Source organism: Sesamum indicum, linkage group LG10 (genome assembly GCF_000512975.1).
Source record: "Sesamum indicum cultivar Zhongzhi No. 13 linkage group LG10, S_indicum_v1.0, whole genome shotgun sequence".
NCBI classification, from domain to species: domain Eukaryota; kingdom Viridiplantae; phylum Streptophyta; class Magnoliopsida; order Lamiales; family Pedaliaceae; genus Sesamum; species Sesamum indicum.
Genome location: NC_026154.1, coordinates 8,352,463 through 8,377,877, shown reverse-complemented (window position 1 = coordinate 8,377,877; position 25,415 = coordinate 8,352,463). Strand labels below are relative to the sequence as shown.

Below are 25,415 nucleotides of genomic sequence, written 5' to 3'. Positions count from 1 at the left end.
CTCGCTAGTGTGTTCAGATGGCTTGACAACCTTTGTTAACCACCCACTAATAATGTATAGATGTCATAGCTTGTTGTCAATAAACTTGACACCTATGATATGCATAAATTATTTAGTGCAGATCTCTACAAAACTCTCGATGCCTAATCTCAGGATTCTCAACTTGAATTACTCTAGACTAACCCCGAAAAGTTGATTTCAAGGTCACCATCATATGTACAACTCAACTTGATTAGTTATGAACGGCTTGTGGGCTTTATCTATAATATGCATATAAAGCGATAGCAAACACAATAAAGTATGGCCACTTTACTTTAATCATTCATTCAACATTTCAATGTAGGAAGTGAGTCGGCCCGGAAGTGGAGGAAGCTCGAAAAAAATTGGATTAATGATAATTATAGTAATAAATAAATCAGATCAAGGGTGTGCCCTTAGTATATTTTGGGCGTTGGGTGTATAAATAACAAGTAATGTAGGCCAAGAATTAAAGAAGAGCAAGAGATGTAAGATAAACTAAACCAGATCTTACCCTCGTCATTTTTTTCGAGCAGCTTCGTGCGTAATTGCTCTTCAACCCAATTGTTCTCCTCAAGATTTCAGTATTGAAATCCTCTAAAGGAGTTCACACCAATTATTGGGGATCGCCTCCTTCTCGTGCTAGCAAGATAAGAAGCAGAAGGAGAGAATCAAGCACACGTTATGAATTAAAGACTTTGATTCTCTTCTCATTTTTTCTTTGATTAAAAAAACCAAGTAGATCAAGAATGGAGAGAGTGGAAAAGAGAGAGAGAACGTGAGTTAGGGGAGAGGAGAGAGACGTGCAAGCAAGTGATGTGTAGCGAATGAGAGTTGATTGTATTATGACTTAGTCACTTCACACTAGGAAAATCCTAGCCTATCTAAACTATCCTATCTCTCTTCCACTCTACCTCAGCCGAATTTTCATTGTCCAAGAGCTGAAAATATTGGACTGTACCTCCTCTAAGAGAAGACATCTTCTCTTTTAAACTAAACAAGTTCAAATTGGGTCTTGAGCTTGGACTTAAATGGACTATACTTTGAATGATCAAGTCCATGTCCAATAGACCTTAAATTAAATTCAATTTAATTGTAAGCCCATCATTTTAAAGTTGTTGCCTTTTAATCAACTTAAAATACCCAAGTACACTCTCTCTTTTAATTTATAAATCTAATTTATAAGTTAAACCAAGCCCAATTAAAATTAATTTAAAAGTCCTAAACCCTAAATTAACTAATTCAATTAATTAATCTTTAAAAAAATTGAACCCATGAATTTTTATATAAATGATCCAATCATTTATTCCCTCCAAGAAATTAATTTAATCCAATTAAATTAATCTCCACCTTCTGTAATTAATTCTAATTAATTTCATCATATTTCAGTGATTAGAGTGTGACTCTTTAGGTTAACCCTCAACTAGACTTGGGCGTGTGTGACTAATACAATTAATTAATCGAATCAATTAATTATTTTCGATTAATTGATGACCAGAAACAACCGATTGCTATGGAAGACCGTCTAGCAACACTCCATAATACTATAGACTAGGTGAATTGTGCATGAACATTTAGGCTTTAATTAAGTTTTGTATAAGTATGGTCCTTCCATCAATCATCTGCGGCCCTAGTTTAGGGCATGAAATTGAGCGTCGGTTCCCATCCTGGACCAAGTATCTGTACTCGTAACTTGAGTTCTTGTTAATCTCACTGATTGACACGGGAAATCTATCCCATTCATTCAATAACTGTGGCCATAGATTCTAAAGGTTTAAACGTGTCACACAGTGTATAGCAGATAATGCTATCATAATATTGACAGGGAACAGATCCTATTTTTGAACTCACCGTCATTGCTATAAATTTCAACTGCACTGGACAATGTTTATGATGGTTCAAGACACAGTCACCGCTCGCTATATCCAAGATAAGTACAAAATTATTACACGAGAATGTTAAATGAGGGGTAAATTTGAAACTTTATGTGATATTTTATTTAACATAAGTATTTTTCATTCAGACCTAACAAAAGGGGGTCAGAGTTAAAAACTGAATTTTCAGAGGGGATATAAGTATAATTTGGAAATTTTTTTCGGGGAAAGTATAATTTTATATTTTCAAAAATGGGGTCTAAATATAATTAACTCTGACCATAAAAATTCTAATTCTAATTGAACTTTATTTTCGTTGAACTTATGATTATTCTAAACTTGTTTCACATATGAAATAATATTTTAAATTTTTGGGTTTTTGCAAATTTTGATAAGAAACGATATAACTAATCATTTCATTTGGTTAACTAAACTTATTTATAACATAATTTTCTACTAATAGCTTCATTATATAGATTTTATTTTATTTATTATGTTGTCCAAAGAGATTTTACAACAAAGTCTTAAATTGATTTAACCGTTTATGAAACGATTTAAGGTGAACAAAATCGGGATATGCTTTGCTGGTTAAAACTAAAACGAAAAGAGGTAATTTTTATTTAATTGTAATATAATATGTACACATATATATTATTAAAAGAATTTTGACTCTGCCAAACATTGAATTACTCCAAGATTGCATAGACGGCCTATATTTCATGCCGACGAAATACGACTGCAGTACATAGTGTAAGTCTTTATAGGACACTCGATGCCTTATCTCGAGGTCCTCAATTTGAAACATTTCAAACCAACCCTTAGAAGTTGATTTCATAGCTACCAAATTTATGTGTAAACCAACTCCACGGATTATCATTTTAGTCTGTGGGCATTTTGTTGTGACATTGAAATCTCATTCAACATAAGTGATAAACACAGTAAAACATAATGCCAATTTGATGAATTCTTATCATATCCATTAAATTTATATTATTTTGATAAAAATTAACGAATAGAAAACATCCAATTCAATTAATTTTTGTTCACCTATTCTAACAATGATTAATATTCCAACTTGGAGATGTTGCAAATAGAAAAAGCCATTTCAGAGCCCAACAAAATGACCCAAATACTTTTACTTTTTTTAAAATATTTTTTTACAGTTCATATATACATTCCATTATTATGTGTGCATGCAGAAGATTGAAATTCAAACTTTATAAGTAGTTTCAAGAGTAATCTTCTCATGTGTATTCAAATGCCTAGAGATTGTATGCATGTAAGCTTGTTACTGTATTTTATTTTTGTTTTTATGTTTCACAAATATCTTTTGGTTTCTGAAATCATTTACTTAACTTAGAGGGATCCCCATTATTTTAATATTTTCATGATTAAAATTTAAATCGCCTGTGTTCAATATATTATATTATATTTTAATAATTTTTTTCTCAAAAATTATTGCAGCATGAATGCATTTATTTATATCAAATAAAAAGACTTGCCACTTCAAGCTTTTTTCTTTGTCCAAGCCACTTGTCTTTATGTCGAAGTTTTTCTTTTTTTCTTTCTTATAATTTTTTTTATCTAACTCACTTTTTTTTTGTGAGTTTTGGGAATATCTCCATCATAGGTTTGAAATCTTCTTAATTGAAGGCTGGTTTGCTTTTTCCTATTCCTGAACTCTTTTATGATATGGCTATAATGGTTGACATTTTCTTAAACCTACTAGTCCCTAAGTCTTTCATCCTACTGGCCGAGTTGAGGTAAAGCTCGGAACCTAGACCATTGCAGAGGTGCGGACGCACCATTATTTCTTTATTTGCTCACCCAAACCTTGGAGGTTTCCTCCTATGTGGATCTCAAATCCTCCTAAGCAACTTAAGTATTTTTTAAGGACTCGCCTTGCTGCTTTCCATAACTTGATGGAATGTTTAAATGCCTGCCCTTTTGATCTCCTCAAATTAATCCACCTTACTATCCTTCGGGTTGAGCCCTAAAAAGGCAAACATGGATCCGGTTGTCGGTATATTCCCTTGCAACCTTCTAGTCTTGTTGTTTTCCTGCTTCGTAGATAGTTTAACTGAATTTTCACAACTATTTTGTACCAATTTTCTGGAAGCAAAAATATTTTAAAAACTGCTATGAGATAGGGCTAAGAAAATGAATGTGGAAAACACCCATGCTATTGGCTCCTCCACTAAGAGAACTTTGTTGAAGAGTCTTCCTTCCACCCAAGATAGTTCGGCGTCCATAGGGGATCTTAAGGGCAAACAACTTGTTGATCTGCTGCAGACATCCTTCAGAAGGGCTAAAGGTTCTTCTGGTTTTGTTGTACCTCCTACTTTTCATCCTACTACACGAACTGAGACCCCTTGCTGTGTTGAAGAGACGACAATTAAGAAAGAAATCCTCCATGATTAGAGTTTGTCAGAGAATCAAAAACTCATAAAAATTAAAGGAAAAAGCGTGAGATACCATGCTGACATAGTAACATAACATGCCAGTCAACGCCTCCCTAGAAACAGAAATAGGGTGTTCTTGTCCCTAGCATCAAAACCCCTTAAAAACTCCAAGAATAATCTAGACTCCCCCTCTCACTCCCGCACGAGGGACTGCTAAGCTTAAAGGCCTCAGTCAGGGGAGAAATGTTAGCACCTAGGGGAGGAACCCAATACATCCCAAGGGAGAGGGGGTGTAGGAGTAGGAGGGGTGGCAGTAGAGAGTGTGACTACCTATAGAGAAATTTCGAATGAAGGCTAGTTAGAGGAGCTGCCCTTGGACCTCTTTGAGAAACCTTCAAGGGTGGAGTCGAGTAGCTCCCTTGGGAGTCACTGGAAGATGGGGTCCTTCCAATTGATCAAGAAGAAGGGCCTGCCATCAGACGACTTCTTAGCTGCCCTAATGGCTCTGTCGCAACTATTTTTTGAACATGGTTCACTCTAAAAAATAGATAAAACCATCAAGTTAAACCACATTTGAGAAAAATGCAACCATAGAGGAATAATATTGAAAGTGACAGTACCCAGGGACTCCTCCAATGATCTCCTTGGGGCTTAAACCGAACTGATAAAGAAACCTCTCATCCATTAACCCCCAACAGTCATAGGGGTCAGGGTTAAGGTCCTCTAAGAGGGTGGTGAGCCCTGCAGTTCTTTCCCTTATAGACAAATAGGTGATGGGTGGGAGTTCATAAATCCATTTGCGAGGAAAAACCCAGCAAATGGACAAAAAACATAAAAGAAACTGCCCTTTCAATTCTTTGGAACATTATGGACAAGAAGAAAGCGAACCCCTCGACGAGGGGAAATGTAAAAAATGTTAGGCTCAAATTTCTTTAGTTGAAAACAAGTAAAAGAACTCTATCCAGAAGGATGAATGCCATTAAAACAGAAAAATATGTAAATACCAACCAACAGAAGAAAAGAATTAGGCGTTAACTAGTTCAGGAGAACTTGAAAAATTTGGGTAAACTTTTCAAAGAAATGAGGAATGAGGAAATAAAAGCCAACCTTAAATTGGACACTAAAGAAGTGCAAGCAGTTCGGGAGAAGGGTATTCGAATGAATATCTAGAGAAGGAAGATAGATAACATCACTTTAAGAAATATCGTACTCTTGTATTAGACGACGACGTCAACATCCAAATGAGAAGGACACCCTATCCAACAAGATGGGACTAGTTGTCCTCTCTACCGATGGCCATGGATTCTTCTCCCTCTTCCTCTCTTAGAGAAGAACCCCCTTCCTCATTCTTATTAATAGCCTATTTTCACAAGTCGGAAGGCTCATCAACCAGGCAGCATCGATTGGCCGCTTTATGCTCCAGCTTCGAGCCCCTTTAAAGATGGATGAACCAAGTCCTGTCCCTCGAGAGCTAACTTTAGTAGGGTGATTGCCAGCAGATCGCTCTCCCATAAACCACACAAACCCAATTGAGGAAACCATCAAAGCTAAGAAGACAACGAGAGGTTCCCAGAATAAAAGAAAAGAAGGAAATAAAGAATCACAAGTAAAAGATTAAATAACACAAAGGAGAAAACTATACTTACGAGATTAATACATGAGGAAGGGGAAATTCAAAAGCTCCAGATTTTTTCTTCAGAGATCGTAGGGAATAAGGAAAGAGAAAGTGAAGGTTGTATTAAGAAAGAGGTTAAGGCATGAATCACCCATGTCCAGTAACTGCTCTATATTAGTCGTCCAATTATCCTAATGAGAAGCGCATGATTCATAGAAGACTGTTCCTTCGGTAGATACAAGACGGACAAGCTTGGAGCTCCCCTTAGGGAGGCGGAAGGGTAAATACCCTTGGCCAAAGGCTAGCTACTCTAAGGAGGAATAAACTGATGCCCTCCTCCTCAGAGTGGGGGGAGGGACTGAATAATACACCAATAATGTGTTTGGCCAAATGTTGGACTGACCCATTTGAGGGTCCAATGCTCACGAAAATTTGGTATAATGGCCCAAAAATGCACGAGGCGTAAGAGAGAGTAGCCCCCATGGACTGGATCCTGTGTATGGATGTTTTGGACATGGGCCCCAATCCACGACCATCAGCCCATGACATTTAGTCTTAACTAGGCGGCTTAGTTGGCTATTCTTCCCAATGGTAGGAGACTATTTGCTTTGAGAGTGAGTAAGCGCCCATGGAGACTATGACAAGGACAAAATGTTTGATATGCTTACACCCCCCCGAACTACCCCCTAGAATCTCAGGGCATATCTTCCGAAAGCTTATCCCATTAAAATCCTCCTTGGAGATCGAACTCCCTGTAGATCTTTATCGTCAACCTCCAGTTTTTGTGAAGACTTATACACAGCAACCGCTGACTTCCTGCCCCTCATTCACTGGGGGCTACATCTATAAAAACCAGTCTCCTCCGATTTAGGGTAACGTTATCTTAATACAAGCACAATATCAACTCACTACACAAGTAGTTGTTCCAGCACAATCATTCTTTCATTTTCTAAACACTCATTACTAGTTTATTCGTTTTGGAATTATCTTTCAATCATCAATTACCGACTTAAGAATTATAGTGCTAATATATATATTTTTGCAGGTCCTCTCCCTTAGGCTTGCTAAAGATTCGGCTTAAAGATTTTGGGCCAAAAGACTACCTTTACGAGCATTTGTTGCTCGCATCATTGAGAAGATGACAAAATGTAATTTGTAACATAGATTTCAAAAGGAGAAATGGCCTATGATTTTTCAAAGGGTAAATATCACTTTTGGTATCTCAACTATGCTACTTATCCAAATTTGATCCCTCTTGTTTCCCCCTCATCAAACTTAGTCCCTCAAATTTATAGATTCCATTCATTTTGGTCCCTTCCGTTATCAAACATAAGAACTCGAAAATGTGACCTTGCACAAAGAATTTAGTAGCCTCACCACTCCATCAAGCACACAATTTTATTATTTTATTAAATGAAATTTTACTTATACATAGCTATAAAATAAAAAAAGATGTTAAGAAATATCTCAAAAGCATGCTGAAATTGAGAAAATTTATAAACTTGAGGGACTAAATTTGATAAGAAAGAAATACGAGGGACCAAATTTAGATAAGTGGTATATCGAGGGACCAAAAATGATATTTACTCCTTTTCAAATATTAAAAACAATGAAAGATTGAAAATCAGATCGAATCAGAATATCTAAGAAAAAAGATATTAATTTGAATGAAATCTAAAAAATTACTTTATCACTATTAGTGAACAAGTAAAAGTTATATTAAAAAAATATGTTATTGAAATATCTACTTGTAAAAAATAATGATTTTATCTGACTAAAATTAAAAACTACTGCATGAGGTATACCAAGAGATTCATATAATTAAATTTCGACCGAAAAGTATCTGATTAACATAAAAATTCATGATTAGTGATAAATCAAATATATATATTTTATGATAAAAAACTAATATTTCATTTTGATTACTGATTAAAATGAGAATAAATGATTACTGATAAGATAGACATATATATTTATTCTGATAAAAATGAATCATAATGAAAGTATAGATAAACACTAATTTTGAAAATAGAATTTATTATTTTATTTCAATTATAGATATCCGAATTAGATAATACAACTTGTAATAAAAAGAATTCATTATGTTACATAAATTTCGAAGTGTCCTCAACTTATATAATATATTACTAGCAGTATAGATAAAATAAAAATCGTGCACTCTCTAATTAAATGAAATTATATTACAAATTTTTAATTTGAGTAAACATAATTTATGCGCACATGTAACTTTAGTGTGCTTGATTTTATCATCCTAATCACTTCACTAAAAGGGTAAATTTGGTGAGAGAAATTTCCTGAGAAATAAATCTGAATTGTGGGATTAATTTGATAAATTTGACCAAAAATAATGATTGAAGTATAATTTTAATTTATGCACAAACGCTATAATGTATCAAACTATGCACATGCACTTTTATTCGACTCACAAATCAATAATAAATAGAAGTATAATGGCTTATTCAATTTTTCTCTATTTATCTTTTCGAGAACAATATGAATGGCGATTGGATGTAAGACTTTAATAGTTTTTTTGAATTATTATTAGGCGATTATCTCTACATTGTTTCGGATTTAGCCGGCGATTCATTTATTTCATAATAATTTGAATTATCAGAAAAAGTTTGTATTGGTATTTCAAGAATGAGTTGAATTAGTATGTTTTGATAGAAATTGGATTAAATATGTATTTTTTTACATTATTGTCATCAATTATAAAATTAAAATCAAAATGAAGCAAAATAGAAATTTTTTGTACGTCGAATAAAAATAATAGCCAAATATACCCTTATATAGATAAACTCCCGTCCAATTTTCCCTAAAAAATGGAGTTGACTGTTTGTTTTAACTGTTAACTGAATGGCCGATACTAAAGCGGATGAAAAATAAAAATATTAAATACCAAATCTGATTATTTAAAAATTATTTAAAAATATAGGATACCAAAATTCAAAAAAAGATATACTTTGGATACAAAAATTGAAATTATACCCTTAAGTAGTCGCTGTCTCAGTTGATTATAACTTTTCTATCAGAACCTGAATAGCTCTGCCCTTGTGAAGCAGACTTTATGAGTTGATAAACAGCAGAGAATTATTTCCTTTTCTTGGATTCTGGAGAAGATGAGAGTTTCTACAATGGCTGTTACTCGTAGAGGATTTGCTGCAAACAAGAGAGGTACTGTAACTTCTCCACTCTCTTTTCTCTCTTCATCTTTTCGTAATCCCAGCCATAAGAATATGCCTTTTTCTCCAAACCCCAGAATAGATTTCAGTTGTATTCATGAAGTAGATGATGCTGTTTTCTTGTTTCGTCAAATGCTCAGAATGCGCCCGCAGCCTTGTGTTGTTGAGTTTAATAAACTATTAACTTCTATTGTCAAGATGAAAAAATACTCTGTTACCCTTAATGTATTCGACGAAATGCGTGAATGGGGTGCCCCTATAGACGAGTATACATTGACTATCGTGATTAATTGCTATTGCCTTCTCAGTCGAGTAGACTTTGGATTTGCTATCTTGGGCAGTTTCTTCAAGCGCGGTTACGAGCCAAACATCATTACTTTCAACACACTCATAAAAGGGCTCTTTTTAGATGATAAGGTCATCGAGGCAGAAAACTTATTCAAAAAGTTATTGAGGCTGAAACTCTGTGAACCTGATGAAGTTACTATTCTTACTGTGATAAATGGGCTATGCAAAGCTGGACACACTCTCACTGCATATGATTTGCTTCGGTTATTTGAAAAGACAAGCTGCAAACCTGATGTTTCTTCTTATAACACAGTGATTGACAGTTTGTGCAAGGATCGCATGGTTGATGATGCGCTCCAGCTCCTAGCCAAAATGATTGACCACCCGATATTGTCACATATAGTTCTATACTTCGGGGTTTGTGCAATTTCGGTAGATGGAAAGAGGCGAAAAACTTAATTACTGAAATGGTGGATCAGAATATATCTCTAAATGTGATTACTTTCAATATATTGGTGGATGCATTTTGCAAGGAAGGACTGGTCAAAGAGGCTGAGGGTGTTGTTGAAATTATGATGCAGAGAAACATTTCTCCTAATGTTGTCACGTACAATACTCTCGTAGATGGTTACAGCCTGGTTGGACAAATTGATAAAGCAAGACAAGTGTTTGACTCGATGCCAGGTAAAGGTTTGAAGCCTTCTATCGTAAGCTATAGTAGCTTGATCAACGGATATTGCAAGAATGGAAAGGTAGAGGAAGCTTGGGGCCTTTTCCTCGAAGTTCCTCGTAAAGGGTTAGATTACAATGTAGTTACCTATAGCACCATGGTACAAGGATTATTTGGTGCAGGTAGATGTGCTGATGGATTGAAGCTTTTCAAAGATATGCAAGATCAGCATCTAATTCCGAATTTAGTGCCTTACAATATCTTGTTGAATGGATTGTGCATGAACAAGCAGATTGTTGAAGCATTTTCTTTCCTACACATAATGGAAGAACAAGGTTTTAATCCTGACATAACTACATATAGTATACTCATCCATGGGTTGTGCAAGGATGGAAAAGTTGAGATTGCAAGAGATCTTTTCAATAGCCTCCCTTGTAAAGGTTTGCGACCTAATGTTCAATTATATACTATCATTATTAGTTCACTATGTCAAGAAGGACATGTAGAGGAGGCAAAACGTTTGCTTGTGGAAATGGAAAACAGTGGTTGTGCACCTGATAATGTGACATATAACGTCTGTATTCAAGGTCTGCTTAAAAGAAGGTTTTTTGCCGAGGCAAACACGTTCTTGGATGAAATGTGCAGACAAGGATTCTCACCCGATGCAACTGTTGTATCTATGTTGCTTGAACAACTTCAAGACAAAGATTGGAAATACTGTTCCTCTGAAAGTACTGATAAGTGCTAATGTCTCGTGTATGCTACAACATATTAATTTTTATTCATCAATTTTAACTATGGCCCTAACTACTTTTTTGAAAAGCTTTTTTAGTAAATAGTATAGAAATTATTGAACTTGTGCAGTAACTTTTACTCTTAGTTATTAAAACTAATATAGTTTTAATAAATATTTTTTGACTGTTTTTATCTTTTTTCTATATGATTTACATAACAATGTTTGTTTGTTTGTTTTGCATAAATGAAAGAAACAGGCCGATGCGGGATTTTTTGGGGTTCCCCCTCATCTTCATAGCATACAAAATCAAACTAAAATTTCAGGACACGAAATTCTATTTCGATTCTATTTTTTACCTAATTAATCAATTTTTAAGAAAAAAATCTGATGTTAATTAGAATAATAAAATTTAGTTTTTCTTTAATAATAAATCTGATATTTAATTTAATTATTTACATCCTCTTTATGATTATTATAATTTTTTATCCCTATTATCCCTTTTTGGTTTTCTACAATATTTTATATAATGATCTTTTATTCCACAGTTATAGCATCTTCTTTCTTTTGTTTTATCATCTTTATTTCTCTCATCCCTAGTCCTAGACTTGCTCTAACTTTTATTTCTACTTATTCCTCTGCTATGTTTTCTATATTTGTAACTATAGTTTCCAGACTTTGTTCTACCCCTTACATAATTTATTTCATGCTGATTTTGACTAGGCTTATTTGCCTTTAAATCCATTTCTGTACTCTTTAGGCCATTAACAACAGTTTCTAAATTAACATTGTCCCTACTATATTTTATTGTTGCTTTAACATCACTTTAAGCATCAAGAATAGCATTTAGCAAAACAATTGGGGACTAATCATCTATGTTTTTATCACAAATGAGTTTTATATCTTGAATTAGTTTTGTGAAATCGTCTAGGTTTTCATCAATAGTTTTAGATAAATCAAGTTTATATCTAAAAAACATTTCTAATAAAAATAATTTACTAGGCCAAAGATGTTTCAGTGTAAAGCTCTTCCAATTTTCCCGAAAGTTGCGGTGTTCTGCTTTCCAACATTTCTTAAAATAGTGTCAAATATATTTAAAATGATGGAAGAATATGCGTACTCATCTTGACGACTTTTCTTGATTAAGGATTAATCAAGAATTATTAATTATATTATATTAATTAATAATAGTGTTAGACACTAGCCACGAGTCTAGTTGAAAAGTGAACCTAAAGAGTCATACACAACTCATCGGGAAAGAACATGGAATATGTTTGGAATCAATTCCACATGTAATTGAATTACTTGCAAATGAGAAATCCATTGAGTGAAAGGTCCAAGGATAAATTAATAGGATTAATTTATATTGCGTTTGTCCTTACTATTTAATAACTTGGACCTTATTATTTAATGGAGGCAATGTGGGCTTATGTATTTAATTAGATTAAATACATATTTGGCTCAATTTGGTGAATTTTGTTTTACTTGGACCTTATTATTTAATGGAGGCAATGTGGGCTTATGTATTTAATTAGATTAAATACATATTTGGCTCAATTAGGTGGATTTTGTTTTTAAAAGTTGGGTTTAAATAAAAAGTATTGCGCCTTGTTTTTTTAATCATAAATATCAGCTAACACACCGTAATTGAGCGCATTGAAAAAGTCTTTGAAAGAAAATTATTGGAAAGTGCAATTTAATTATCTTCTTGATTTGGAATTAAGAAGACTTAACTTATAGATGAATAAATGTATCTAGACACATTTATGTATATCTATACAAGGTATATATATATATATATATATATATATATTACTGTACAGAATATTATTGGGAATAATATTATTACACAATGACAACAACACGAAAAGAAATAATCTCCCTCCCTAGTCTCACTCTCTCGGCCGCCCCTCTCTCTCCAACTTCTTGGAGTTCTTTTCTCTTGCTTTCTTCTAGTAAAGGAAGCATTAGAATTTTAGTACCAGAGTGGTATGGACGAATTAAACGGTTCCTGAGTTGGAGCCTCGCGTGAATGTTTAAAGTAGGTGGATTCCGGCAAAGGTAGAATTTCGTTCCTTGATTCCTTTTCGGTTTCTTTATGTAGTTTTACCTCAGCCCCTTTATGTTATTATTTATTATTAATTCTACATCGAATGCTCGGGAACTCCAAGGGTAAACCCCTTGGATTCGTTTATTTTATACTTTAATTTTAATTATTGTATACGTTTTATGCCACAGCTTTCGCTTGCGTGTTCACATGCCGTACCACATAATCCTTAAAAAATGAGAGAAATGAGAGTGTGAGATTGAGGGTTGATGTCATCAAATGACTGTACAAGCCCTCTATTTATAGGCGTGCACAGAGCAGGATACGGGGGTTGTTGTAGAGCGCTCTACGCCATTTGAAAGACCTCTGAATTAGCTATTACCCAGAAAAAAAATGTTTGTTATTATAATTTGACTTAGATATGTTATATGGACTGAGTTTTGTCATGTCTACTTGAAAATCCAGGAATTCATTAGTCGTGTATTTCCAACTCATCTGTTATCGATTTACTTGAAGTCAAAGGTAGGATATTTTAGTATAACGTGTCCGGATGTGTTGGTAAGCTATATAACGTGTCCGTCCAACTATACGATGACACATTTCTTTCCTACTGATGGGTGAGCTAGGCTGATCTGTTTTTGTTTATGGGCCCAGTCCAATAATTAGGGTGCATCAAAGAGCAAATAATAAATGTAAAGTATAGGTTAAAAGTTAATTATTTTACATAATTGTCCTTAGGAATAATATTATTACAAGGTTAATTTAGATAAGCCAAAAATAAAGAAACTTCTACGGTCATTTATACTTATATCGATATATATAGATATAGATATAGATATGGAACTATAGATATAGATTAGCTTGTGTAACTTGTCTTGTATTCAAAAGTTATAAACTGTAACACTCAAGATTGAGGCTTGCATTGTGTATTAGTAGTTGGCATTCACACGAATGACACCGTAGCCGTGTGATACTAAAATAGCTTTTGGTGAAACTGTGAACGCTAGCAAATTATATGTTGTGAATAGCATAAAAGAACAGTTCTTATCAAGAAACTCTAGTGACTCATCCTGATTTAAGATTGATTCGGGCGTAGAGAGGAGAGGACTACATCTTGAAGAGAGCTGTCCCTTTGCATGGCGGCCTTAAACTCTTCAAATGTAACTTTTCCGTCGCTGTTGGCGTCCATTAGGTCAAATATCTCATCTAGTTTACCAGGCTCTGTGATATCGATCTGTATGTAGTCATCAGGCAATGCCTGCATGCGCATCAAGATGATGAACGTTAGTATAAAGCAACTTTACTAAAATGTGAAGCACTATTAAGATATGAAAAAAGTAGAGGCTCAGTAATCAATTACCCTTAGCAGGGATGCCAGTTCTTCCTTGCTGATGCAGCCGGACCGGTCTGTATCGTACATCTGATCATCACAAGAGAAGAGTTCACTCTAACATAAAAGGACCTTAGGGTCGGCTCCCTTATATTTTCAAAAATGGTCGTTTCTTGAGTACTTTACGTCAAAGAGGATGTGCTTTTGGATAGCCTACGTTAGGGGGTGTTTGCAATCGCTTTTATTTTTACGGTGAAAATAAATTGTAGAAAAAGTGTAAGTTGGCCTACTGTGAAAGTCGAAGTTTCTTTAGAAAAAACAAAGTGATTGAGTTGGTCCGTAGAAGTTGGTGGGAGAAGCTTACAACTTTTGGCTTAAATGAGCTTACTTCAGATGGTTCAAAACCACAAGCTCCAAATCAAGAAGTACTATTTTCATCAAGAAGCTCATAAGCACTTAACTTAAACTATTCCAAACACCCCTTTTGTTGTGCATGTAGAGGAACATTAAAGGATATCAATGGTTGAGTTAAGTTTGGTTTTAGTCTAATATCTCTGGTTTTCAATCAGATGAAAATCTCTCAAGAAACCATAGTCTTAAAGCAGAATAGAACTTCTACTTGGACGGATTTGCTTTTTCTCTGTTTGATAGCTAAGATTATCTCAAGAGAGCAAGAGGGAACCTGAAAGCAAAGTCGTAGTGCATCGTCCCCTTGTGAATATTTGAGACTGGAGAAGCCCCCGATGATTTCTCTCATGTCAACTGTCCCATCCCTGTTGTTATCAAACAGATCAAAGATGCGAGGAGCTAGAGGGACGAGCGACAACATCTCCATTCCTTTCAGAACTTCTTCAAATTCAGGCAACGTTGCGTTCTCACTTTTACATCTGCAGTTTGGCAAACACTATATTAAAATAACCGATAAATGTCTTAAGTAATGTTGCGCATATGCTGACAGCAAGAAATTAAGAACATAAGAGCCCACCAAATTCTTGAAAAAGCACAACATTACTTACACTTTCTTGAAATTTACACTGAGTTTTTCGAGTTCCTCAGGCTTAAGATCATAAGAGCCCACCAAATTCTTGAGCTTCTTTGTTCTCAAGGAAAAGCTGCTGCTTAGCATACTGGCCATTGCAGCCGCACGGAACTTGCGCCTTGCGTTGAAACTCTGCAACCGGGAGACGATCTCAGCATCCATCTGCTCTTGCTTTGCCAGTTCTCCAGTCACCCAAGGATGCCGAAGAATCTATTACATTTCAGAAAAACATAGTATAGTTAGTCTATACGAAAAATAATAGAACATTACTTCATCTTCTTGATTACTTTCCAGGGCGGTTTCTATATGAATCATACAATCGATATCTAGCAAAACTAGATGTGTATATTGACCGAACTTGTTTGAGTAGTGCAGTTATGAGACCTCTTCAGCACTCGGTCTCAAGTCCGGATCGACTTTCAGAAGGATAGTAATCAGTTCTTTTACTGAGGACGAAATGTTCTTCCATGTTTTCTCATAGAAGCTGAATTGCCCCTGCACCAGACACATGGAAAATGGATAACGAGAAACTAAATTCTGATATCTATATTCGATTAACGTACATGGAAAGTTTGACAGACAGAACATACATTTAGTATCATTTGCTGCTTCTGCCTGTTCGATTGTGCAATGAAAGGAGGATACCTGATAAGAACAGATATGTAAGAATATCTTATGTTTTGCTACTACTACGTACAACTTGGGGATGGCCAAAAATAAATATTTTCAATTCTTGAGATAACAATATAGGTGAGGAAAATGTTCAGTCTTTAGCCTCCATCTTATGATAAATCATTTGAATATAGCAGGGGAGTTATTCTTTTCTGTTTGTCTTCATTTGTTATTAGCACCATCGTTTAGCTCAGAACAACGTAAATAGCATCGGACTAACCGCCTCACACCCATTTTACTGACAAGTGTATAAGGAAATAAAGTTGCGCCTCTGTCGTTAACAGGCTATAGCTTATACTGGTGGTAAGTGCTCATTGCTAATCTATGAAGAAAACTGCAACATACTCTCATTCTTTCATCAATTAATTTGTTTTAAAATATATATATGTTCTATGCTAATAAAGAAGTTAATTAATTGTTCATCAAACATTATATGTGCATTGAGCATCTTCAAAAGGTCTACTAGATCAGCAAAGTTGAGAAAATCTCACCCTGAAAGGAGAATATACAGAATGACGCCAAGTGACCAGATATCGCTCTTTGGACTAATCTTATCACGGGACAGCGCCTCTGGTGCAACATAATCAATGGAGCCAAACAGTCCCACAACCGGATCAGTGAAATCCTCCACAGAACTCAGTCCAAAATCCATGATCTTCAACGTAGAATCCTCATCTTTGCTCAAGAACAGGCAGTTCTCGGGCTTCAAGTCCCTGTGGACGACACCAGCCCGATGCAGCGCTGCTAGCCCTCCCGCAATCTGCCTAACCACAGCTGCAGCTCCAGCTTCGTTGTACCTTTCCTGAGCCACGATTCTGTCAAAAAGCTCACCACCTGAGCAAAGCTCAAGAACAAGATGAACCCCACCGTTGTCCTCACAAACATCGTAGAGATGGATAACGTTCGGATGAGGCGACACGTCTTCTACTATCCTCCTCATCACCAAGAGTTCGTTCGTCAGCAATGCATCTGATATCAGGGCCTGTTTGGTAGCGGGGACCGTGCTTTTGGGATTCCTCGGCTGCGTAAAAGGGCTGAATCTTCTCAGTGTCTTGATGGCTACATGCTTGTTTGCTCCAATGCTGGACTTATGTGTACCTTTCCTCACAACTGAGAATCCTCCCCTTCCCAATATGTCTGAGATTTCATATTCATCAGTCAGTGATTTTCTTGTTTCCTGTCGTCCCATAAGTGTTAAATCTCTTCTTCTTCGATGAAGAAACTGAAAAGGGATCAGTAGGGAAACTGTGGGGTTTGATATATAGTTCAGAAGTCAACAATGAAAGAGAGAATAACAAACAGGAAGCTGGCGTGTGACGATTAAGGAAGAGAGAGTTTAGCAGATTTTTAATGTGTAAGATGAGGTGGTTAGACACGGATTTGCATCAGCTAATCAAGCTGTTTTTTCTTTATTTTTATTATAATATGTTTTATATATATATATAAACATATATTTGTATGAATGATATGCAAAGCTACAAGGAAATATACAAAGAGGAAAAGTGCTGGAAAAAAAAGGACAAAACGACCAAGTCAAAGATAATCATTCTTTCATGACTATTTGGTCATTTTGAACTCTGGGCTAATTGCATTTTACTTCCTAAGAAAATATTAATAGGCACAAAAAAAGAATTAAATATGAAACATGGCAATGCACATTCAATCTATACTTTTATAGGGAGAAGGTGGGACTTATAGATACAAAAGGGTGGTTATCATACCATTTACATCAAAAATTATATTTTACTAAAATACCCTTCAAGTTAATTCAATTTTACCCACGCTCTTTAGCCACAATTTCTTTAGAATTATTATAATACCACTATACTAAATTATTATAATATAAAAAAATTACCCTTCAATTTCCCAACTCATGTTAAATTAACTACTTAATGAAGTTTGTTTAGAAAATTAATTCCATGCAATTACATGGACACAAAAATTAAATTTAATCCAATTTTTTTTAAGTTTATTGTTAATTGAAATAAAATAATAGTATTTGTTTTATGTATACTCATAGTTATCAATATAACATATATCATATAAAGTGTTAAATTTTAATTTAATTTGAGTAAAATGTGTATCAATAATTAATATATTAAAATAAGTTACTAAATAATTTTGCATGTGAGTTTGTCTGGAAAATGACAAATTTTAATATAAAGGAATGATTATAAACATCAAAAAATTTAAAGTATTATTAAAATAAATGTGCGCTGCGTGCCACCTTATCTAGTTTAATTTTAAAAAAAAGTCTATTATCTCCCACGTAAAGGGATTGCATTGTACTTTTTTTTTTATTTAAAATTTAGGTGATCACATTATCTACAGTTACACTTATTAATTACTTTTCACATAATATTTATTTACTGATATTAATTTTTATATTTTATTTATAAATATAGCACTCTTACTAGATCAAAAGTACCCATATCATATATAACAAGAAATGACTACAAAAATTCTTGAAAATTGAAAGAATTTAATGCATTAAAATTTTCTAACATAGACATAAATTAGTTAGATCACTCGTTGTATTAAAAATAGGTCACATGAAAAATAAAAATTAATTAAATGAATTATTGTGTAAAGCAAAAAATTTGAAGAGTAAAATAGATTAAAAGACAAATTAAAACTAATTAAATCACGTATAGAAGGCAAACTTTTTCTTCCAATATGATGGACTCAAAGGTAATTTCAACACTTGAGGTGTATTAAAATTGGATATATGATTTTTTAATCATTTATATTTTTAATTACACTTAGATCTCCTCTAAAAATGAGAAATTATACTTTCGTTCGAAAAAATTTTAAATTACACTCACATCTCTTACAGAAATTCATTGTTTATACTTGACTACCGTTTCACTAGAGTTTGGACGAAAATACTAACATTATCAAAAAATTATATAAATTTTTAATTTTACCCCACATTTATTATTTCTATGTAATAATTTATACTTATCAAGAAAAGACATGCTCTTGTAAAACCATCCCAAAATTTGTGCCAACTTCCGTAGCAAATACCATCCCAAATAAGTCACTAGTTTTGTGCTATTTTGTGACGCCTGCCCGCAGCAAATTGTATCCCAAATTTTCACGGATGGCTTATGCAACTTCACATCACTTGGAATTATTTTTATCCTATTAGTTGTATTATAGTCCTCCAAGGGGTGTCCAGAGTACCTTACATACCTTAGAGGTACAGGTCTCTGTGTCAGTCAATTGGATTATAATCCAATAAGACATTGTTAGAATAGGTGACTAAAAAATTAATGGACTTTTATAAACTATTTCTGACAATTTTGATGTAATATAATGTTTATGTTTTTAAATAAAAGTAATATTCAATAATTGCCATTGTACTTTATTGTGTTTATTTATTTTGTTAATATCATTAACTGCACAATAAAGCCCACAAACCAAACGGATAAATCCAAGAGGTTGGGTTTGCATCGGTTCGCGGCCATAAAACCAACCTCCGTGCATTGATTTCAAACGTTTCAAGTCAAGAACTTTGAAATAGGGCATTGAGTGTACTATAGAAACTTGCACTAAATACTGCAACCGTCTTTCATTGGCAGGAGAAGTGGTTCATGTGTGTAGTTTTAGTACACTGGTTGGCAAGATTCTAAGTGAACTGACTCGCGGGAATCGTCATATTGAAATCTCTAAAAGTTTGGTCAGTATGACTGGAATTCCTAGTTTCGATAGTATGAGATTAGTCTGTGGATTTGAAAAATCATGACACTCACATGCACATGATGGATGTAGGTTAGATCTAGCGAAGAAATGTTTGTGTCAAAAGATATGGACGTTATAAGCCCTATCTGGTGCAGTCAGTGAATATAGTGAGGACGGTGTGTTCTAAGACAAAATCTGTCCCCTGTCAGTATCATGATAGTAGCATTTCCTATACGATTTGAGATATGGTTCCCTAAGAATCTGTGGACACATAAATTGAATAAGAGGGATGGGTTTTCCCGTGATAATTCAGTAGGGTAAACGAGTAGTCTCGAGTTATTAAGTATAGATATCTAGTTTAGGATGGGAACTAACACCCAATTTCATAGCCTAGACTAAGTTTGGGAGACAGTCGATGGAAGGACCTTACTTGTATAAATTTGGTTGGCTGAATGTTCATCTATATCATCTAATGTCTAGTGTCATGGACTGTTGCTAGAGGGCCACACATAATAACAGGCCATTTCTAGTTATGGAATAATAAAAAATAATTATTTAAGATGGATTTAGTTAATTGCATTGGGCACGCCCAAGTCTAGCTGAGGGTGAACTTAAAAAGTCACACCCTACCACTATAATGTGATGAAATTAATTTAGAATTAATTTTAAAAGGGTCGGATTAATTTAATTGAATTAAACTAATTCTTGAAGAGAATAAATGATTGCATCATTTATTTGGTCCAATCCATTGGATGGATGACTTGAAATTTAATTAATGGATTAGTTAGAATTTTAAGTTGGTCATTAAAATTAATTGAATTAATTTTATTCGGCTTGGTCCAATTTATGAATTGGATTCATAAATTGATGGAGAGATGAAAAAAGCTTGATCTCTTAATTGGATTAAGGGATTTTAATTTTGAGGTTAGGCTCGCAATCAAACGTCAATCAATAACTATTCCTGATTCTTCTGCTTCTATGGTGGTTTTGCTAGCACGAAATCACTCGCTCAGTGGCAGTGTGTTAGTTTTTAGAGGATTTCCGGATCGAGATCTTGGACCGAGAAGCCGAACCGAATCAACGCTTGAAGCCGAACGAAAAAACAACAAGGGGTAACATCTACTTTAGTTTTTCGTCCCTTCTTTATTTGTTTTCTCGTGAATTTTATAGCCTTCTTGCTTTATTGTACACCAAACTCCCAGAAAAAGATCAAGGATACACCCATTGATCCAAAATTTATTTGATTTATTGTTTGATTTTTTAATTTTTCACGCTTCCACCGCACTTCCTGGGCTAGTCCACTTCCTACAGACATAAGGAAAAGAGATGTGGGCCATCAGTTCAAATCATTGCTTGGAGCCCTATGATTTGATGTGGAGTTCAAACTAAATTTGAGATTTCACGTAATTGGGATATTCAATTTTTCGAGATCATAAGGGGTATGACTCGTTAAAACGAGCTCAAAGGTCAGTACGAGTTTTGATGTGTTCCAAATGTTTAGTGTAACGTCTTACTCATTTAGAATGAGGTTAAGAAGTTAGGTATGTTGGAATGGGCGAACAAAAGTCAATTGGATTGGTTGTTTGTCATTCGTTAATCTTTATTGAATAATATTCAATTGATGAATACGGTAAAAATTCATCAAGTTGGCAATGTATTTTGTTGTGCTTACCTCTAATTTGAACGGGGTTTCAATGTACCAACGAAATCCCCACAAACCGAAAGGTTAAACCCATATAGTTGGGCTACACATAGACTTTGCAGTTATGACTAACTCCTTATTGGAATGGGTGACAAAAATCCAATTAGATTGGTAGTTTGCAATTCGCCGATCTTTATCAAATAATATTAAATTGATGAATATAGCAAGAATTCATCAAATTGGCAGTGTGTTTTGTTGTGCTTACCATTGATATTGAACGAGGTTTCACTGTCACAATGAAATGCCACAGATCGGAAGGTTAAACTCGTGGAGTTGAGTTGTGCATAGGTTTGGAAGCTATGGGACCAACTCTTGAGGATCGGTCTGAAACGTTTCAAGTCGAGGACCTCAAGACAGGACATCGGGGGTCCTATAGAGACTTGCACTAAGTACTTCAGTCGTCTTTCGTTGGCAGGAGACTTAGGTCGTCTGTGCAGTGTTAGTGGGTTAGTTGGTAAGATAGTCAACTGACTGAAATAACTCATGGGAATCGTCATATGGGAACCTCGTAAAGCTTGGTTGGTATGATTGAAAATTCCAGTTCAGATAGTATGAGATTAATCCTCGAACTTGAGGAATCATGGCAATAGCGATCATACAAAGAATATATCTTGGATCTGGCAAGCGGTGATTGTGGTGCAAGACATGATCATCATAAGTCTTATCTAGTGTAGTCGAAGTATGTAGCGAGGACGGTGGATTCTGAGATAGGATCTGTCCCTTGTCAGTATATGATAGCGAGATCTTCTATCCACTCTAAGTTGGTTTAGACTCTTCGAGTCTATGTCCATAGCGATAGATTCAATGGAGAAGAATTCCCTACAACGATCAATAGAGTAAACGCATCTCGAGTTTCAAGCATAGTTGCCTAGTCAAGGATGTGAACCAACACCAAATTTCATGCCCTAAACGAAGGCCGGGAGACGATTGACAATAGGATTGTACTCTTATGGACTTGTAGCTTATATGTTCACGCTATTATTCACCAAGTCTATAGTGTCGTGGATTGTTGCTAGACGACTACCCATGATGACGGGCTATTTCGATTATGGAAAAATCTGAAATAATTAATAAAATTTGATTTTATTAATTGTGTTGGTCACACATACCCAAGTCTAGTTGAGAGTGAACCTAAAAAGTCACACTGTACCACTATAACAGGATGGAGTTAATTTGAAATTAATTTCAGGAAAAGGAGTTGGATTAATTTAATTGGACTAAATTAGTTCTTGGAGAGAATAAATGATTGAATAATTTATTTAGACCAATTCATTAGATGCCATGAATTGAAATTTAATTAATTGGATTAATTAAAATTTTAAGTCAGTATTAAAATTAATTAGATAATTTATTGGGCTTGTCCAATTTATAAATTGGATTTATAAATTGAAAGAGAGAGAATGCACCTCGATCTTTTAATTAGATTAAAAGATAAAGAGTTGAATGTTGGGCTTGTGATTAAATTAGATTTAATTAAAGTTCATTAGACGTAGGCTTGACTCAATTTTAATTAATCGAGCACGATCCATTAAATACAAGCCTAAGGTCTTGGTTAGACCTTGGCTAAGTCAAGGAGGACAATTTCGGAGAGTTTTGGTTGATTTTAGATGCTTAATTTCGTGCTCAAGGGGGTTCTCAGGGTTAGGTTGATGCTTTGGAGCCTAACTAGGTTAGGACTCCTTGTATATGTATGACTAGGTTATATATATATATACTTACATCTGAACTTAGCCACAAACACCACATACACTAACCTATTCAAACTCTCTCAATTTTGTGCCTCTCACTCTCTCTCTCTCTTATATGCTCTCCATCTCTTAATTTCTCTTATGTTCTTAGGACCAAATAAAAATGGAAGGAGATCAAAACACGTTAATCAATAGCGGTTGGTTTTTTTATCTTCACTCTTCCGTAGTCATTCTTGCTAGCTCAAGAAGGCCACATCCTTTTACTGGGAGGGTGGACTATTTTAGAAGGTCTCATTATCGAGATCTCACCATGAAAGGACCCGGAATGGAGTTGGAGGATGAAGGAATCAATGCTTGTAGTCGTACGAGAAAATGACGAGGGTAAAACTCTTTTTATGTTTTTTGCCTCTTCTTGTTTTTCTTGTTGATTCTATGGACTTTTCTTTTTTCATATTATATATAGGGAATATCCAGAAAAGATCAAGGGTACACCCCTTAATCAAGATTTAATTTGGATGATTTATCGTACTTTTCTATTTTTCGCCCTGCTTCCTGGGCTGATTCACTCCCTTTAATTCCTATATAAAGGGTTAAACTATTCCAGACTTAATCACGACTGACTGATGAGAAAGCTTAAATGTTTGACATCTACTATGCCTTCACGGTAGGTAGCATGAAAATGTTGTTTGGTGCATTTTTGACATGATGTTGTGTATGATTTGACATGGTTTTAGAATACGTGAGCAAAAAGCCAATTGAATTGATCTTTATGTAATATGTTCTGACAATTTCGGTATAGTTGTAATATTGTTTATGAATAAGTGAATATTCATTATTTGGCAATTATATTTGTTGGGCTCACTAATTATGTTTATATGCTTAACATCACATAAAGCTCATAAATCAAATTGTACAATCTATGCAGTTGGGCTGCGCATTGGAAGGCGGCTATAAAACCAACTTCTGAGGGTTGGGTTTGAAACATTCCAAGTCCAGGACTTCACGATTGGGCACGAAGAGTCCTATTGAGACTTGTACTAAATACTACATTAATTGGATGAGTGTCGTGTTTCATTAGAGACGGACATTGGACGTTTATGTAATTTTAGTGGATGGTTGACAAGGTCGTCAAGCTAACTGAACTGACTCGCGAGAAGTCGTCATATGGAAGCCTTGGAGGCTTGGTCGGTATGACTGGAACTTCCTGGCTCTAATAGTAAGGGATTAATCCTCAAACTTGAGGAACCATGGCAGTCACATACATACGATGGTTGTATCTTAGGTCTGGAGAAATATAACCATTTCTTGGATGTGGTTATTACAAGTCTTCTCCAATGCAATCAAAAGATGTAGTGAGGACGGTGGGTTCCAAGATAGAATGCATCACCTGTCACTATATGACAGTCGAGTTTTCTATGCGCTCTAAGATGGTTCGATCTCTTAGAGTCTATGGCCACAACGATTGATTGAGTCGGGAATGGTTTCCTACGTCAACTAATAGAGCAAACGCATCTCGAGTTATCGAGCATAGTGTCTAGTCCAGGATGCGAAGACTCTCCATTCCATGCCCTAGATTTAGTTCCAAAGATGGAGGATGGAAGGACTGTACCCATATGGTACTTGGGAGCCTAAAAGTTCATGTCAATATTCACCTAATCTCTAGTGCCATGGAACGTTTCTAGACGACCATCAATGGTGATGGGAATTTTCGATCAATGATTAATTGAAAATAATTGATTAAATTAGATTTGCTTAGTGATTGTGTTGGGCACAACCCAAGTTTAGTTGAGGATGAACGCAAAGGGTCACCCACAAATTACTATGAAATTGGTGGAATTAGTTCTAGAAAAAATGAATTAAATTAATTGGATTAAATTAATTTCAATAGAATATATAAATGATTGGATCATTTATTAAAAAAACCATTTGATGGATGGCTAAAATATTAATTAATTGGATTAACTAATCTTTAGGCTTAACACTTTTAAATTAATTAAATTAAAATTTATTAGGTTTGTCTTAATTAATTAGTTGGATCAATTAATCAATATTTTCGCTTAGATTTATTTAAATGGATTAAATGAATTTTGAAATTCATTGGGTTAAAATTAATTAAATTAATTATTGTCCAATGGACTTTGGTTGGGCTTGATTTAATCATAATACTTGAAGTCCAATCACATTTGAGGGAGGTTGGAGAAAAGAAGTTGAAACTTCTCACATGATGAATATTATGGAATGATTATTTGATCATGATTGAAGGTTATATGCATGTATGTGTATATGTTGCCTTGGAGGCAAACTTGGTAGTTTCAATTTTGAATTCAATTATATGTAATACATAAAATCACACACATATACCATAACCTCTTATAAGCCATTTGCTTGCTTTCTCTCTAAAAAATATTATCCTTTTTGTTTTATATTGAATTTGATTCAAGTTAGAACAT

At 34.6% G+C, this 25,415-nt stretch overlaps 1 protein-coding gene, 1 long non-coding RNA gene and 1 pseudogene across 2 annotated transcripts; 2 read left to right on the top strand and 1 right to left on the bottom strand.

Moving 5' to 3' along the window:
- On the top strand, positions 8,955-11,011 carry LOC105172251 (annotated as a pseudogene).
- Positions 12,672-14,003, top strand: LOC110012744. Its single transcript, XR_002287956.1, has 2 exons — positions 12,672-12,864; positions 13,042-14,003. It is a non-coding gene; the product is annotated as an uncharacterized LOC110012744 (long non-coding RNA).
- On the bottom strand, positions 13,729-17,237 carry LOC105172213 (calcium and calcium/calmodulin-dependent serine/threonine-protein kinase). The gene is made up of 7 exons (XM_011093584.2): positions 16,383-17,237; positions 15,810-15,864; positions 15,604-15,714; positions 15,197-15,429; positions 14,863-15,067; positions 14,211-14,270; positions 13,729-14,108 (listed from the first exon to the last, which is right to left on the bottom strand). The coding sequence occupies exons 1-7, from the start codon at positions 17,078-17,080 to the stop codon at positions 13,926-13,928; spliced, it is 1,545 nt and encodes a 514-aa protein (XP_011091886.1). The 5' UTR covers positions 17,081-17,237; the 3' UTR covers positions 13,729-13,925.